Genomic DNA, 16,476 nt, shown 5'->3' on the forward strand with positions numbered 1-16,476 from the left:
TCATTTTTACAATTTATTTTCAAAAAATTATAAATAGTTTGGCAACCCTGTTTGTAAGCATTTAAATTATAGCAATCTCAAGAGTTTATATTTTACACTGATGAAGACATGGATGTCTCATGGTAAGGTGGGCTATGCAAAATAGGTCAACTTTGAGCACCTTTGTCTCTTTGAATGTTTTGGCATTTAGGTCCAAAAAGTCACTTTTTGAGCACTTCTACAATGAGCAAACACGTATGGAAGATTTAGTTCAAATCAAAAGGGGTTCTGCAAAAGGGGTGTTTTTTGCAAAAGGGGTGTTTTTTGTGGTCTTGCATTAGACTCTTGGCGTGTGTGTGTGTGTGTGTCATTTATTGACCAACATATATAATGCCATTTATTAACCATATTCATTGGTGATGGGGCTATCTTTGAGGATATTTTATATTTCCATAAAGTTAAAGAGATGTGTTTAAATAGATTATTACTCAATCAATTAACAATTCAAGTTCTGACTTCTAACTTTGTAACAATGACTAACAACATAAAAACAAACTACTTTTAGTTTTTATGGTTGTCTAGTGGTTAGAGCGTTTGGCCAGTAACCGAAAGGTTGCTTCAGCAGTGATAAATTCATGAACTTCTTTGACAAAAAGATCATGATCATTAGAAAGCAAATTACAGACTCCTCTTGAAATCTGCATATTCCTCCAAAGCTCAGTTGTCCTGAGTCTGCACAACTCTGCCAGGACCTAGAATCCAAGGGAGACACTCAAGATATTTAATACTATACAGTATCTCTTGACGCATTGATTAAAATAATCATGGCCTCAAGCTGCGTACTGGACCCTATTCCAACTAAACTACTGAAAGAGCTGCTTCGTGTGCTTGGCCCCCCTACATAATAAATGGCTCTCTATCCAACGGTTGAGTACCAAACCCACTAAAAGTGGCAGTAATAAAACCTCTCTTGAAAAAGTCAAACCTTCACCCAGAAAATATAAAAAAGTATCAGCCTATATCGAATCTCCCATTCCTCTCAAAACAATTTGAAAAAGCTGTTGCGCAGCAACTCACTGCCTTCCTGAAGACAAACAATGCATACGAAATGCTTCAGTCTGGTTTTAGACCCCATCATAGCACTTGTGAAGGTGGTAAATGACCTTTTAATGGCGTCAGACCGAGGCTCTGCATCTGTCCTTGTGCTCCTAGACCTTAGTGCTGCTTTTGATACCATTGATCAGCACATTCTTTTGAAGAGATTGGAAACCCAAATTGGTCTACATAGACAAGTTCTGGCCTGGTTTAGATCTTATCTGTCGGAAAGATATCAGTTTGTATCTGTGGATGGTTTGTGCTCTGACAAATCAACCGTAAATGTTGGGGTTCCTCAAGGCTCCGTTTTAGGACCACTATTGTTTTCATTATATATTTTACCTATTGGTGATGTCATTCGGAAACATAATGTTAACTTTCACTGCTATGCAGATGACACACAGCTATACATTTAGAAGAAACATGGTGAAGCCCAAAAATTGCCCTCCCTGGAAGCCTGTATTTCAGCCATAAGGAAGTGGATGGCGGCAAATGTTCTACTTTTAAACTCAGACAGAACAGTTCTAGGTCCAAGAAACAAAGAGATCTTCTGTTGAATCTGACAGTTAATCTTGATGGTTGCACAGTCGTCTCAAATAAAACTTTGAAGGACCTCTGTGTTACTCTGGACCCTGATCGCTCTTTTGACGAACATATCAAGACTGTTTCAAGGACAGCTTTTTTCCATCTACGTAACATTACAAAAATCAGAAACTTTCTGTCAAAAATTATGCAGAAAACTGTATCCGTGCTTTTGTCACTTCTAGGTTAGACTACTGCAATGCTCTACTTTCCGGCTACCCAGATAAAGCACTAAATAAACTTCAGTTATTGCTAAACACGGCTGCTAGAATATTGACTAGAATCTTGAAATGTGATCATATTACTCCATTGCTAGCCTCTCTACACTGGCTTCCTGTTAAGGCAAGGGCTGATTTCAAGGTTTTACTGCCAACCTACAAAGCATTACATGGGCTTGCTCCTACCTCTCTTTCCGATTTGGTCCTGCCGTACATACCTACATGAATGCTACGGTCACAAGACGCAGGCCTACTTACTGTCCCTAGAATTTCTAAGCAAACAGCTGGAGGCACGGCTTTCTCCTATAGAGCTCAATTTTTATGGAATGGTCTGCCTATCCATGTGAAAGACACAGACTCTGTCTCAACCTTTAAGTCTTTATTGAAGACTCATCTCTTCATTAGGTCCTATGATTGAGTGTAGTCTGGCCCAGGAGTGTGAAGGTGAACAGAAAGGCACTGGAGCAACGAACCACCCGTTCTGTCTCTGCCTGGCCGGTTCCCCCTCTCTCCACTGGGATTCTCTGTCTCAAACCCTATTACAGGGGCTGAGTCCCTGGCTTACTGGTGCTCTTCCATGCCGTCCCCCCCCCGGGTCACCCCTCATAGCCTGGTTCCTCTCTAGGTTTCTTCCTAGGTTCTGGCCTTTCTATGGAGTTTTTCCCAGCCACCTTGCTTCTACACCTGCCTTGTTTGGGGTTTTAGGCTGGGTTTCTGTACAGCACTTTGTGACATCAGCTGATGTAAGAAGGGCTTTATAAATACATTTGATTGATTGATTGGTTGCTGGATCAATCCTTGAGCTGACAAGGTAAAAATCTGTCGTTCTGCCCCTGAACAAGGCAGTTAACCCACTGTTCCCCGATAGGCCGTCACTGTAAATAAGAATTTGTTCTTAACTGACTTGCCAAGTTAAATAAAATAAAAATGTGTTAGTCATTGTTACAAAAAGTCTTAGGAGACATTTTTTCGCCACATCCAGTAAGGGGAGCAGGCCACACCCGGACAAATTGGGCGTGGCTTCCTGCCCTTTCGGGAAGTCGAGAAATAAGTCTCCAAAGAGTTTTTAAAACTCAGCCAAGCCAACAAAGCGGTGAGTGTTGAGATAGCGACGAAGAAAATAAGTATTACGAATTGATTAAATGTAACGAGTTTGCTAGCTACAGTAGTTATAAAAAAAATATATAGTTAGCTAAACAACGAAGCTAGCGTTAGCTGACTCCTAGTCCATGGCTAGCTAACTTAACGTTATCTAGCTAAATTAATTAACGTTAGCATCTAGCAAGGGAACATTAGAGACTTAGCGGCATAATTATTGAATGGCACATGTTTAACTTTCCAATGAATCACATTTATGTCCCGGGAAGCCACCATGGCTAGTAACGTTAGCTAGCTTGCTAAGTTAGCTGTGTTTACATGTAGCTACCATGTTATCTAGCGATAGTTAGCCGCAGTATAAATTGTTTGTCTTGACCGTCTAACGTGGTAGCCAGGTAAAGACTAACGTTAACTAGATTGAAAATGGTAAACTGACGTTTAGCTAGTTAGCTGGCCAAATAAGTTTTAAAAGCTAGTTTGGGTCTGGTCAATAATCAGTTGTAGATAACTTACCATTATGTGTTTCAGTTGCGCTAACTAAACATGTATGTTGCTGACCTTTATGGACATGCAGCTGGATTATACACAAAGCTAACTAGGTAAACCTTTCACATCCTGTTATATCCGTGCCACCTAGCTAAATGTTATGTCTCGTCTCTCAACAAAAGGGCAAAGATGCACTACTATCGTTATGAAAATGAAGAGGTCAGCTGCTGCTACAAGTACCTCATGTTTAGCTACAACATAATATTTTGGGTAAGTAGCACTAGCGGTAGCCCTGTAAACCTTTTAAGGCAGGCAAATGTTTAGCCTCTCTTTAGAACCCGAGAGTGTGATCCTTACTCATCTCTAACATGTAGGCTCAGCATTCCCGAACAGTCCTATTACAAGTCAGAATGTTGAACAGACTTCACTTCAACTTACTTTACCTATTGTCTGCTGCTTTTCTCTGTTTGAAGTAATCCGAGACAAAATATCCGCAGGGAAGTGTTATCAACCAGACTGAGTACGCTGGCTTGTATTTCTGGTTGTGTTTTCAATACTGACAAAACAAACACATGCATAATATGGCCGAACCACAGACCGAACCTGTCCCATCCCAATCAGCTGGCAAACTTCACAAACACTTCAAACTGATTGTGAGGAAACGTGCTTTGGTTGACTACATTCTGGTAAATTCGGCTATTGGTTACATATTGTGCAATGTGTCAGGAGATTGAAAATCCAAGCGACAGATACTACCGGCACCGCAAAAAGTTGCGCTAACAACACTTTCCTGTGGATCCCTTATCTCTACCACCTACCGTCAAAAGCACAGACAACCGGTTAAGTAAGTGTAAATATAATTGTATTCAACATTCTGTCTCGTAGACCCCTGCTTCTTTTTTAGGCAGACTTCTTTCCTCTTGAATATAGGCATACAAATACTATGACACCCCCATGTCTCATTTGGTGCTAAGCAATGAATGTAGCTATGAATATACTGTTGGCCATGAGCTATGAGTCATCCATGAGCAGTACCTAAATCAGATACTAGAATACTGCAACAATAGGGTGGTGCCCATTGTTTTCTTTTCATGCAAGAATTTATAGGAATCCCATGTAGGAAACACATTGATTCACTTCAACCATTTTCTGCCTTGGAGGCCAGATGGCAGCCTCTGCAGGCTGACCCGGTGCCACTGACTATCTACACAGAGTACTTTTTCCAAAGCCTCTCCCTCTGATAAAATCCTCCACTGGTAACAGCCATGGCTTTGGTTTATTTGGTCAATTAAAGAATTAGTGCAAAATATTGCTTTGTGCTGTCACTTTACACATTTCTATCAATTCCCTGCCAACATCGAGTTGAGAATGAACATTGACAGCCCATACTTCCTGCTTTAGAGTGAACAGGACTCAGTCTGATGGGTGCTAGTTTCCTCTCTTGGTGTCAACAGGAAATGTAGAAATGTTTCAGTTTGTTTTCTGGTTAAGTGTTACTTCGTCTCTTGATAGGGAAGGGGGTGTGGTAACCATTTGTGACTGCTCATCCTGTTTTAAAAAATGTATTATGTTGCTCCCCCTTTGTAATTAAAGTGGTTGTCAGTGTTTTCAATGTTCTTTAGTGTGCAGAGGTCTACCTAATGCCCTGGTTAAATACAAGTAAACACACCTGATGTAAATAAATGAACACACCAGAAAAAATAGTTTCTATGCTTCTTTCCTCAGCTGGCTGGAGCAGCATTCATTGCCATTGGGTTCTGGGCCTGGAGTGAGAAGGTGAGTTAGCAGCTTCTCCCATGGCCCTGTGAATGTTTCACCACTGGACAGAGACAAATGACTGTTTGTATAATTGTGTTTGAGATTGACCTTAAACACACAGACTGATTGGCTGTATAATACTTAAGCAAGGATTATCCAGTCACTTCTCTTCAGATTTTGAAAGCTTCACAATTATCAAATTCAAATGTAATTTCCCCTCTTGTTACACATGGCTTAACTTTAGCTGATAAGGCATTTTAATGTAAATGTCTGTTGTCTAGGGTCAAACTGCTTGACTACATTAGAGGTTATTCCAATGCGTATTGGACCTATTAGTTTTACTAGGTAACACATCAGCTTTTAATCACAGGTACGCTGTGATTTATTCAATGTTTGAAGTAATGCCTGCATGTTGATGCTATTCTTGAAATTATATCAGTCTCTGTGTCATCAGTGTTTAGTGCTGAGCAATTAGTGCTTTTTTAGGCCTGTTTCAGTTTGATTATTAAAAATCTTTTCAGTTTCTATTGAAAAAAAGTCATTGTGTTGAATGCTGTCCCATCACAGAATAAAACAATTCATAAAATTCCAATGATGTTAGTGACTGCCCATTACTGCTTATCACTTATGAATGATTTATTCACTTTAATACAATATTTCAATTGTGTATATTACACTTGTTGGTCATCTAATCTCAATAGAGCTGCTGCCTATGCTGTTTGACAAAATCACTATTGTTTTAGTTCTTTAAAGTAAATAAGGCAAACTTGTCACTGCTGGATACCAACCATGTATTTTCAGGTAGAGAGACCTTGTGAAGCAACTGCTCTCTACCCCCTCGCACATTCTAACCTAATTTAGCAGTCCTAAAAGAGAAACCGGACAAGTAGATGGATTGTAGTTAATTACAACATTTTCTGCACAAAGCTATATAGGATATTGGCTTGTTGGAAACCATTACTCCCTACTACATCGCACAGTAAAGGCTTGATATGATTTATATCTAGAGAAACTGCAATATGCAAATTGAGCTCACTGGGAAAAAAATTAGCAAAATAGATTTCAAATAATTGACCAGACTTCAGTCCTGTGTCGCCATACACAATAGCCTGGATGTCTGTTGGCTCAACTGTTAAAGGTCTGATGCAGCTGTTTTATCTCTAACAAATCCTTTCCGTGTACCAGTTATAAGTACCTTACTGGGATTGTTTTTCAATTCAAATGGTAAAAAAGAAACCAGCCTCCCGGGTGGCGCAGTGGGCGCTGTACTGCGGCGCCAGCTGTGCCACCAGAGACTCTGGGTTCGCGCCCAGGCTCTGTCGTAACCGACCGGGAGATCCGTGGGGCGACGCACAATTGGCCTAGCGTCGCCCGGGTTAGGGAGCTTGTCGCCCGGGTTAGACACCAGCTTGTTAGCAAAGAGCAATACTTTTGTTAGGGCTGTTTTGGGAGTGGGGGAAAACTAGCTGTTATTGTAAGATGTTTGGAACTTATTTGTCTAACTAATTGTCACCGTTGAAGGCCAAACCTCCATCTCACCAAAACAGGCAGTCTTTTCAAACAGCTCTTGGACTTAAAGAGCATTATCATTTTTGCAATACCACAGTATTATTCCAACCTCATTGTGTGGCTATATCTATATTTTAGAAATCTCGTCTTTGACTGCACTAGGGCCTTTAACTTGACTGCTCTCTTACCTATAGGGTGTGCTGTTGGACCTGACCCAGGTGACACGGCTGCATGGCTTTGACCCTGTGTGGCTGGTGCTGGCTGTGGGAGCGATCACCTTCATCCTGGGCTTCGCTGGATGTGTAGGTGCACTCAGGGAGAACATTTGCCTCCTCAAATTTGTGAGTACCGCACCCCTTCAACAATCCTTTTTCTCTGTGTCTCATAGCAAACTGGTAAATATATTTTAGCTGCCCTTACAAACATGCACCTCTGTTGGCCCAGCTTGTGCTCCATGAGTCAGACATGCTCCACAGTTGATTCCACATCCTATGACTAACAAGGGATGTCTATCTTATTGAGTGGAAATCTATGAATAAGGGATTCCTTCATTCACCACATCCTGCATTGCAGTACTGCACGTAAATATTACAGTATCAAAATATCACGATACCAACTCTTAAGAAAACCGTAGTAAAGTTTCATGTGACAGTACCACATTTTTCAGCCCTACCAATCTAAAGAATCTGCTGGCGCCTGTTATAAAATGTTAAGTGTTTTAAAAATTCAGTCAGATTTTTTTAAGCAACGCTAGTCTCTTGAATGCCCCAGTCCAGTAATATCCACTTCACTTTCATGCATATATCAGGTGTGGGAGCTGTAATCAGCCAGCCGGCAGCCACATCCCCTTCCAGCCACCACTCACATGCTTCTCTCAGTCCGCTCTGTCTGCGCATCTATTCCGCAATCAGTTTTTAAAATAGAATTTAGCTGTGATGGCGAGTGGGGATGCACACCCTGATGAGTCTTCTGTTACATTGTATCAACTTTGCTTGCACTGCTCCAATGTATCATTTCATAAAGCACAGGCCAGTCTGGGTAGGCTGTGCAAGTTCACTGTCAAGCAGCCTTTGAGAGCCAGAGGACAAATACAGCTTAGTGACAGGCATACTTGCAGCTTTACAGCAGAGAGATTCTTTTCTCTAGCTCAAATGGCAATAAACCATTACCCGTATTACCGGAGCGACCTTTTTTAATTTTCTGCTCGATTTAATGCATATTTGATATACACTGAAAAAATATATATAAACACAACATCCCAGAAACTTTCTATACGCACAAAAACCTTATTTCTCAAATTTTGTGCACAATTTTGTGTAATTGGAATGCTGACTGCAGGCAATGTTCACCACAGCTGTTGCTAGAGAATTTAACAGGTAGGCCTAGTGTGTGGGAGACTGAGGGAGCATCTGTCTGTTTTTAATGAAGAGGTAAAGGTTTCATGCCGCGTTTTCCCCCTTATTGCCACAATGATATGCAGATCATTATGCATGTGTATTCCTCCAGCCAAAACACAGGTAGGCCCTTGAAAATGTGAGAAAATCAGCTGTTCTATCCAGTATTATGTTAGTGTGATGTTGAATACTATATGTGTTGAGTGGGAGTGTGAATATCAGTGAAAGGTTGTTGATGTAGCACATGCGCATAACGTTTAGAAAACAGGAACAAGTATCACAGGGACTTGGATGAACCGGGTGCTAGGCCACTCAGAATTGTTTTCCTCTGTGGTATTGCGATTCTTGGCCTGCTATCAAATCATTAGTAAAATTTTGGTATTGTGATAACACTACTCTTGATAGGGGTATGCAATTATTTATTTTTTTGTCTGCTCGTGCTACCACGAACACGACTGTCCTGTCTTTGTGTCTGACTCGGATGCCCCTCTATTAGTCTCTCACCACGGGTAAATGTCTTGTTTCTGTCCTTCAGTTCTCAGGGGTCATCGGGTTCATCTTCTTCCTGGAGCTGACGGCAGCCGTGCTGGCGTTCGTCTTTCAGGACAACGTCAGGGAGTGGATCAATGACTTCTTCCTGTCCAACGTCAAGGCCTACAGGGAGGACATCGACCTGCAGAACCTTATCGACTCCCTGCAAAAGATGGTAGGAGAGAGGGCGAGCTATGCAAGGTCTGGCTGTGGGGGTGGGTAATGGGATATAGAGGCAGAGAAAGGGATTGTGAGACACAAGGTGATGTTTTAACCAGTGTCTCTTTCCCCTCCCTGATAATGTCTTGCTGCTGTTTTGTTTCATGCTGTCTCTCACATCCTTTCTGTCACATTGTTTCCTTTCCTCCTAACCGCTCAGAGATTGTTCATACATTCCAGTGTTAGTGTGTGCTTGTTTTCACAAGTCTTGCTGCAATGGCCTGTTCTCTGGGGACCTGATGAGACTTGAACTGTTGTCCTCCTAATGTATATGTACTGTATGCTCAGTCCTACACTGTCAGATGTGTGGTATGAAGATGCTTCAGTGTGTTTGGTTAGTTAGAACCATCTCTGACTCAAACTCCCCTCTACTGTCTGTCCTAGAACCACTGCTGCGGAGCCAAGGAGCCTGATGACTGGAACCTGAATCTTTACTTCAACTGCACCGTCAACAACCCAAGCAGAGAGAGTTGTGGAGTGCCCTTCTCCTGCTGCCTCAGTGACCCTGCAGTAAGTACTCTGCCCGTCTCTCCATGTCTCTTTTGTGCTGCTTTTCCACTGTTACACTAGTGTATACACCCTTATGTTATACTAGGGAAAATGTGTTTGTATAGCTAGGGCTGACCGTGAGGACTTGTGAAGAGCAGAATCAACAACCTCTGCATAATCAAAACAGCTGCTTTGTGAGATGGTGTTAAAGTTCAATTAGCCATTATGTAAATGAAAGCTGAAAAGTACCAGTGGCCTGGGCTTTGGCCCCAAGTGTGACACCGGGTGCTGTGCTGCGTAGGTTGAAACCGAAAAGCCAGATTTTATTTTGGGTGAAACACTGCTCAAATCCGTAATGGAAATACGCCATTGGTGTCATTGCTCCGTCCGTATTCGTCTCCTCTGAATATGTCACTCTGTTCTCGAAGTTACAACTCCCACTGTCGTACTCATTTTTAGGTATGCTTCTTATTAGTCCTTGACACTGCCGGTACTAAATCGGACTGTTTCTCTCTCCTCAGGACACCGTTTTAAACACCCAGTGTGGATATGATGTCCGTAATGGTCCAAAGGTAAGACCTTATCCAGCGCACACATCACATACATGTGTTCATACTATATGCTATTTAGTAGATGCTTTTATCCAAAGCTTTTTCTCTTCATTATATCATACTGCATGTCTTTTTAAAGGGATACTTCAGGATTTTGGCAATGAAGCCCTTTATCTACTTCCCCAGAGTCAGATGAACTCGTGGATAAAATGTTTGTCTCTGCGTTCAGTTTGAAGGAAGTTTCCAACTAGCGTTACCGCAATTGCTAACTAGTGTTAAATATCCCAAACTGTCTTTATATCACCTATATATGCATCCGTGTCTACTGTTTGTGACAATCTGCCTCTGTACTAGCTGTATTAAAACTACTGCTGTGAAAGGAAAACATTTTGTATTGTGAGTAAATGTTTAAGCAATTTCAGTGCAGAAAGAGAACTTCCATTTCTTAAGGGTAGATGATACAGGCTTTAGTGGCAGGTCATTTAAACTCTGTATTGACGGTGTCTTTTCTCCCCATTACCCAAATGGGATAAACGCATGTCGTGGTTGGCTCCCTTCTGCCCCTGTGAATCTATATCACTACGGAGAGCGGCAGGCTGAAAATAAATTCTTCTTCATCTATATTTTGGCCTAGTGTTTCAGTGGTCGCTCTCCAAGTTGGGGTTTAAATTGGTGCTTTTCACATTCACCCTGTTTTACATTGGTTCTGGTCCCCTGGCTCAGAATGAACTATTTGTCTTCATTGTTATTAGTTTGGGTGACGGAAGAACCATACAGGGGTTTACAACAAGGTTTCAAGGCAGACTTATTTGTCTTCTTTGTTGATCAGGAAGGACGTCTTAGACACTGCAGATGCGCATAGATAAATGTTTTATTTTTATGCTGAACATGGAAGAGCTGAGTTTTGTTTTTCATCATAGATTACTCAATTCATTGCAGAAGAACCAAATATTTGCCAACATTGACCTTTCCTCTGTCCTCTATGGTGCTCTATCAATTTCACTAAGATTGTTTCATACATAGGCTGTCATGGATGAAGGCTACACAATAGCAGAAAGTACTTTTTTGTTCAAATTCTGGAAACTTCTTGACAACAATCTGCAAGCAATCTGTTGGATCTAGCCTTTATAAGATGCATTAAGTGCACCAATGGTTGTAGTAAGGTGATTTGAGTAAGCCGGTATATACGAAGGTATGGAAGAGCATTCTATATAGCTGTCATTTCCTGTTGCAGGGGGTCTGGAGTAACGCCATTTACGTCAAGGGCTGCATCCCAGCCTTGGAGGAGTGGCTGCCTCGGAATATCTACATAATAGCTGGAGTATTCATCGTTATATCTGTACTCCAGGTAAATATAAGTATATCCACGTGTTAATGACAGACTACATGTGGATATGTTCTAAGCTAATGCTATGAATTTCTCACTTCTCAGATGATGGGCATCTTCTTTGCTCGGACACTGATCGGTGATATTGAGAAGGTCAGGTTTAACTACTACTGAGTGGTGTGGTGAAATGCATAGGCCTACAGAGGACAGTACTGGGACTATCCACCATACATTCCTCCCTATCTCTGATCTCTCTCTCTGAGGCATGGCAAGCGACAAGAATACGTCTATACCCGTGGCTTGTTATCTTTGGACTGTTCTGTCAGTCTCTGGAGATGGGATACCTCTGCAGAGCCTGCACAGTGGACATTAATGCGCCTTATTCAACTCAAGACTCTTATGTGCCTTCTCTCACAGGATTGCAGTCGGACTTAAAAATGCACCCTGGGTTTCCCTTTGTTTTTGTAATTAGATACATTTTTGTATGGTTTGCCTCAGACACAGTGAATGTTTTCCTCTTTCCCGGCGACAGTCTTAACCAATAAACCCAGGTAGATTCCTGGGTCAATACATCATACCTCAATGATCCAAAAACAATTTAAGTTGCCGCACAGGTTTAAAGGTGTGTTCTCTAGCCTTCAGCGTTTCATGAGTAGAATGGTAGCATATCAGACTGGGGGAGGAGGAGTAGGAGTTTACCATGTCAGTGCAGCTGCAATGGCTCCGATATAAGACCTCGCCCTAGAGCTCAATCTGAAACAACAGGATTTCGGCACTGTTATGTGACAGGCTTTCAACTGGCACCACCATTGTCCCTTACCTCAGCTAAACATGAGAGATGCAGCTCTATTTTAAAGGTAGACTCAATAGATGCAGACAGTAAACTGCATGGTGGGTCAATTTCCACAACAAAGTGTGAGCCTCAACTTCTCTTTTTTTAATTTAAAATTCTCTACCTACAATGCTGTAACAGAGTGAAGCGAACCCGTGCAGATACTGTTGAGCGCAAAGTATTGCATCTTGCTCATCTCAATATCTGTGGTGCTGCTCGTGGCAGTCATCTAGCGGAGTCTACCTTTTAAACCATTAGAATCAGTCTGCAGCCGGTCAAAACCAAAAGTTCACAGCTGAACCTCTGACCAATTGTCCATCATGCCTTGTCTTTTCTAGCAGTCATGTGTCTCTCAACTTGTCATACATACTTGTCATTCCACAATGTGTACTGCATCATGCCATCTAGTGTTGCGTATCGGTCATGTAGACAACTTAAGGGAAACAACTGTTGACGCAATGTGTGTGTAGATGACATGCTTTATTTTGATCAGTCTTAGATGACCCCTAAGTGAAGTATTAGTTAGCTTGTTGACTCAAGAGTAGCTGAGTTAGATTATTTTACTGTTGTGTTGACTCCAGCCAAGGAAGCTTGGGCAAGTGCAGCAGTGGAGACCGAGCCCGGTGTCTCTCAGACAGACAGACAGGGAGACATCCAGAGCCCGGTGTCTCTCAGACAGACAGACAGACAGGGAGACATCCAGAGCCCGGTGTCTCTCAGACAGACATCCAGAGCCCGGTGTCTCTCAGACAGACAGACATACAGAGCCCGGTGTCTCTCAGACAGACAGACAGGGAGACATCCAGAGCCCGGTGTCTCTCAGACAGACAGACAGGGAGACATCCAGAGCCCGGTGTCTCTCAGACAGACAGACAGACAGGGAGACATCCAGAGCCCGGTGTCTCTCAGACAGACAGACAGGGAGACATCCAGAGCCCGGTGTCTCTCAGACAGACCGACAGGGAGACATCCAGAGCCCGGTGTCTCTCGGACAGACCGACAGGGAGACATCCAGAGCCCGGTGTCTCTCGGACAGACCGACAGGGAGACATCCAGAGCCCGGTGTCTCTCGGACAGACCGACAGGGAGACATCCAGAGCCCGGTGTCTCTCAGACAGGGAGACAGGGATACAGGGAGACATCCAGAGCCCGGTGTCTCTCAGACAGACCGACAGGGAGACATCCAGAGCAGCATGGGCCACTTGAACCACAGGTGAGATCTGATCATAGCGCTCATATCCCATCAACCTATAGCCGGGATCGTGCTGTGATCACATCACTAGACCTGGTTATCTGCCTGCATGGTGAAAGTTTTGATTGAGAGATTGTATTAACCTATAATGTCTTGAATAATTTTTACTGTCTTATCTTGATGATGATCTGTTTTTCTAAACACATTCACAAACGCAAACCCAGTCGGCGCCTTTTTAATTTTAGCTTGAAAATGTGCTGAGCTGTTCCACTCTGCTCTTGTTAGATATTAAATACAATGCTGTCTGATCGGGCTGCCCGGAGGCACTTTATGTAGAAAAGATACAATTACAACTGTACGGGATGTCTTGATGCCCAACTCGTGTCTCCTCTGCTCAGCCTTTACACCTCAACAAGACACCCAGCCCACATCCAAGTGACCTCTGGCCACAGAATGAGCACAGACTTCCTGAAACATTACTCCAAGCCTTCTGAAAGTGTTTTCAGCGGTGGTGTTTTCTGCAAGCTAGATAACTGCTTGAGCTTGCTTTACCTTCATCCTGTCCAATGATGCCCTGCTCATTCCCCCTCCGCTGCTGTCCTCATACCAGAATGGGGTGTGTTACAGAGCCATCTATGGCAGGTAGCCTAGCGGTTAAGAACATTGGGCCACTAATCGAAGGGTCACTGGTTCAAACTCCCCAAGCCTGCTAGGTGAAAAATCTGATGTGCCCTTGAGCAAAGCACTTAACCCTAATTGCTCTGTGTAAGAGTGTCTACCGATTGACAATGTAATTGTTGAATGAGGATATCTTTACAGCTGATGAATGCTATACTTGAGCTATATGTCATACATTACAAGATCAAATTAAATGACTTTCATTCAGGCCTTCAACTTCCATTTACACATCTGATGGTCTAGGTCTTTTATGTAGTTCAACAATTTTGTGTGCTTGTGTTAGATTGCTTCCATGTGATCATGGGAGTGTTTTTAACCAAAAGGGACTTTTTTTCCATATGTAGATGTTCTGTTTTACCAAATGACATTTTGTAAATGTGAATTTTCTTAATTCTGGATAGGTTTTTATAAGCAATAAAGTATGTTGTCCATTTTTGTTAAATTTCCCTGTGTAATTAATCATCATCACAGATTAAAATGGCTGCATTTACACAGACACCCCAATTCTAATATTTTCCTCCCACTATTTGATCTTTTTACCAATCAGATCAGCCTTGGCAATAATTGGGCAAAATGTCAGAATTGGGCTTCCTTTATAAACACAGACATATTGGCTTTGCCCCAAAAAAACTAAGGTAACTTTATTCTAAAAAGTACTGACTTAATTGTGTTTTAGAGCCCTCTTGTGTTCATAATGGGAAATTACCAGAAGTCCTGAACAGCCTTCATTTATTTTTGGAATCTTGCAACATTTTAGACTGTAGATATTACACTATAAATTGATAGTCATTGTGATTGTTTTGTTCAAGCCCTAGAATTAGCTTGTTATCTTTAGGGTGTTGGCAACTACTTAATTGTGGCAATTATGTAAAATGTGACTACCATAATTTTGGTAATTGATTCCCTGCAGTTAAGAAATTCTCTACAAGTCAAGGCAGTATACTATTCACAAAGCAACATTTATACAATGTATATAGTCTATCCTTTATCTCAAAGAAGATGAATGTAATTTATCGCATGAAAGAACAGATCTGTGTAATTTGCTGGTGACAGTGTCACTTGCCAATTTCTGTTTCTGACAGTTTGTGTTTTGTGTCATTTCTGTAGAATGTGCTGTGTAAAAACAACGGCCACAATAGTACAGGAAGGACAGTCCAAACAATTTAGAGCAGTCTGGCAGTAACTCCATATACAGCTATTGCCTAATTGGAAAAGGTGTTGCCTGATAGGAAAACAAAATCCCTCTATATTAGACAAGGTGTTTTATTGTTTTTGGGGCAAAGTAGTAGGAACAATTCCATCTTTGATCCCTCCCTTTGATGCCCACGGGACCTTTTTTCTCTGTTTTCCATAGGTTGATGAGTGACAGACACTGATGAAGTTGATATTCAGTGTAGCTTTGTGTGTCTGTGACTGACCACCTAGCTCACTGATTAATGCTGGACCTACTGCTGAGAAACTGACACCTAAAGCTGGACAAAGGCTGCCTGCCACACAATCTCTCCTGCTGCGTTACTACAGCAGCCTATCTATACTAGCCAGGAAAATGCTGCGTCCCAGTGTTGTGGAAACCTGAGCTTATAATTGACTGTGTGTTTGCGGGGTGGGTGGGAGTGTGTGTTGATTATGTTAACTGGGGGGTGGCGGCATTAGCATAGTGCTGTTTAGTATAGGCTGTTCTAACTGCCGAATGATTCTGGCCGTTGGAAAAGAAGAGCTCTGGTTACCCACTCGGGTCCAGTGAGGCTATCACTTGCATGGAAAAAGCTGTCAGTGCTTCGACAGCACTAGTCTTGTATCATGAACAGGAGGGCAGTTGCTCCATTCATTTTAAAGATGGGTGGACCTCAAGGAATTATGAATATTTCCTTCTTATAGTACCTTTAACTGGGAGGAGGATGTGCATTCATTCGGTATATGTAATTTCTATGTCAGTGATTTCTATGCAAATTTTCTCCTTCAACTGCATTATTGCCCAGGAACAAAGCCCAATCAGGATGACAACAGATTCCCAATAGGAATGAGTGCATAAAAACAAGTCCTCTATGACTCCACTTTGAAGCTTTAGTACTCCCTAAAAGCATAACATCTGAGACAACCTTTGTTTAATCTGAATGTGTTTTGTGTCTCAAGTGGGGAAGTAGCTCTTTCTCTCTTATCATAAGTTTGCATAAGTACAAAGTGAGAATCTTTGTCTTCAACAAGAAATAGTGTCAATAGGAGTGTTTGACAGATGCAAGACACTTTGAACAATCCACCTCTGTTCCTTGTTGCCTCTGGTGTCTGGGTTTCTGTCTGCTTACCCGCGTACACAAGTCTGCTCTTTCCCTAAGAGCTTGATCTTGTCCTGAATTGCACTGTTGTTCAACATTTGTGTAACTTCTCAGTTAGAAACAATGTCTATCCCAATGGCTCACTCTTCTCTCGTGTTAGACAGTTTCCAAACAGCTTGTAGCAGCAATTTGTTTACCAATAATTCCCCACTGCAACACCTAGTGGGGAGGCGCATGCAAGATGCTACTGGGGGAACGGATGTCT

General features: G+C 42.1%; 1 protein-coding gene across 1 annotated transcript; it reads left to right on the forward strand.

The window, feature by feature from the left end:
* The first annotated feature begins 2,866 nt into the window (after positions 1-2,866).
* Positions 2,867-14,380, forward strand: LOC109890011 (tetraspanin-14). The gene is made up of 9 exons (XM_020481957.2): positions 2,867-2,967; positions 3,641-3,728; positions 5,184-5,234; positions 6,920-7,066; positions 8,655-8,825; positions 9,254-9,379; positions 9,880-9,930; positions 11,144-11,257; positions 11,342-14,380. Exons 2-9 carry the CDS (start codon positions 3,648-3,650, stop codon positions 11,408-11,410), a joined length of 810 nt encoding a protein of 269 aa, XP_020337546.1. The 5' UTR covers positions 2,867-2,967; positions 3,641-3,647; the 3' UTR covers positions 11,411-14,380.
* The last annotated feature ends 2,096 nt before the right edge of the window (positions 14,381-16,476 follow it).

Source organism: Oncorhynchus kisutch, linkage group LG4 (assembly GCF_002021735.2).
Source record: "Oncorhynchus kisutch isolate 150728-3 linkage group LG4, Okis_V2, whole genome shotgun sequence".
Taxonomy (NCBI): Eukaryota; Metazoa; Chordata; class Actinopteri; order Salmoniformes; family Salmonidae; genus Oncorhynchus; species Oncorhynchus kisutch.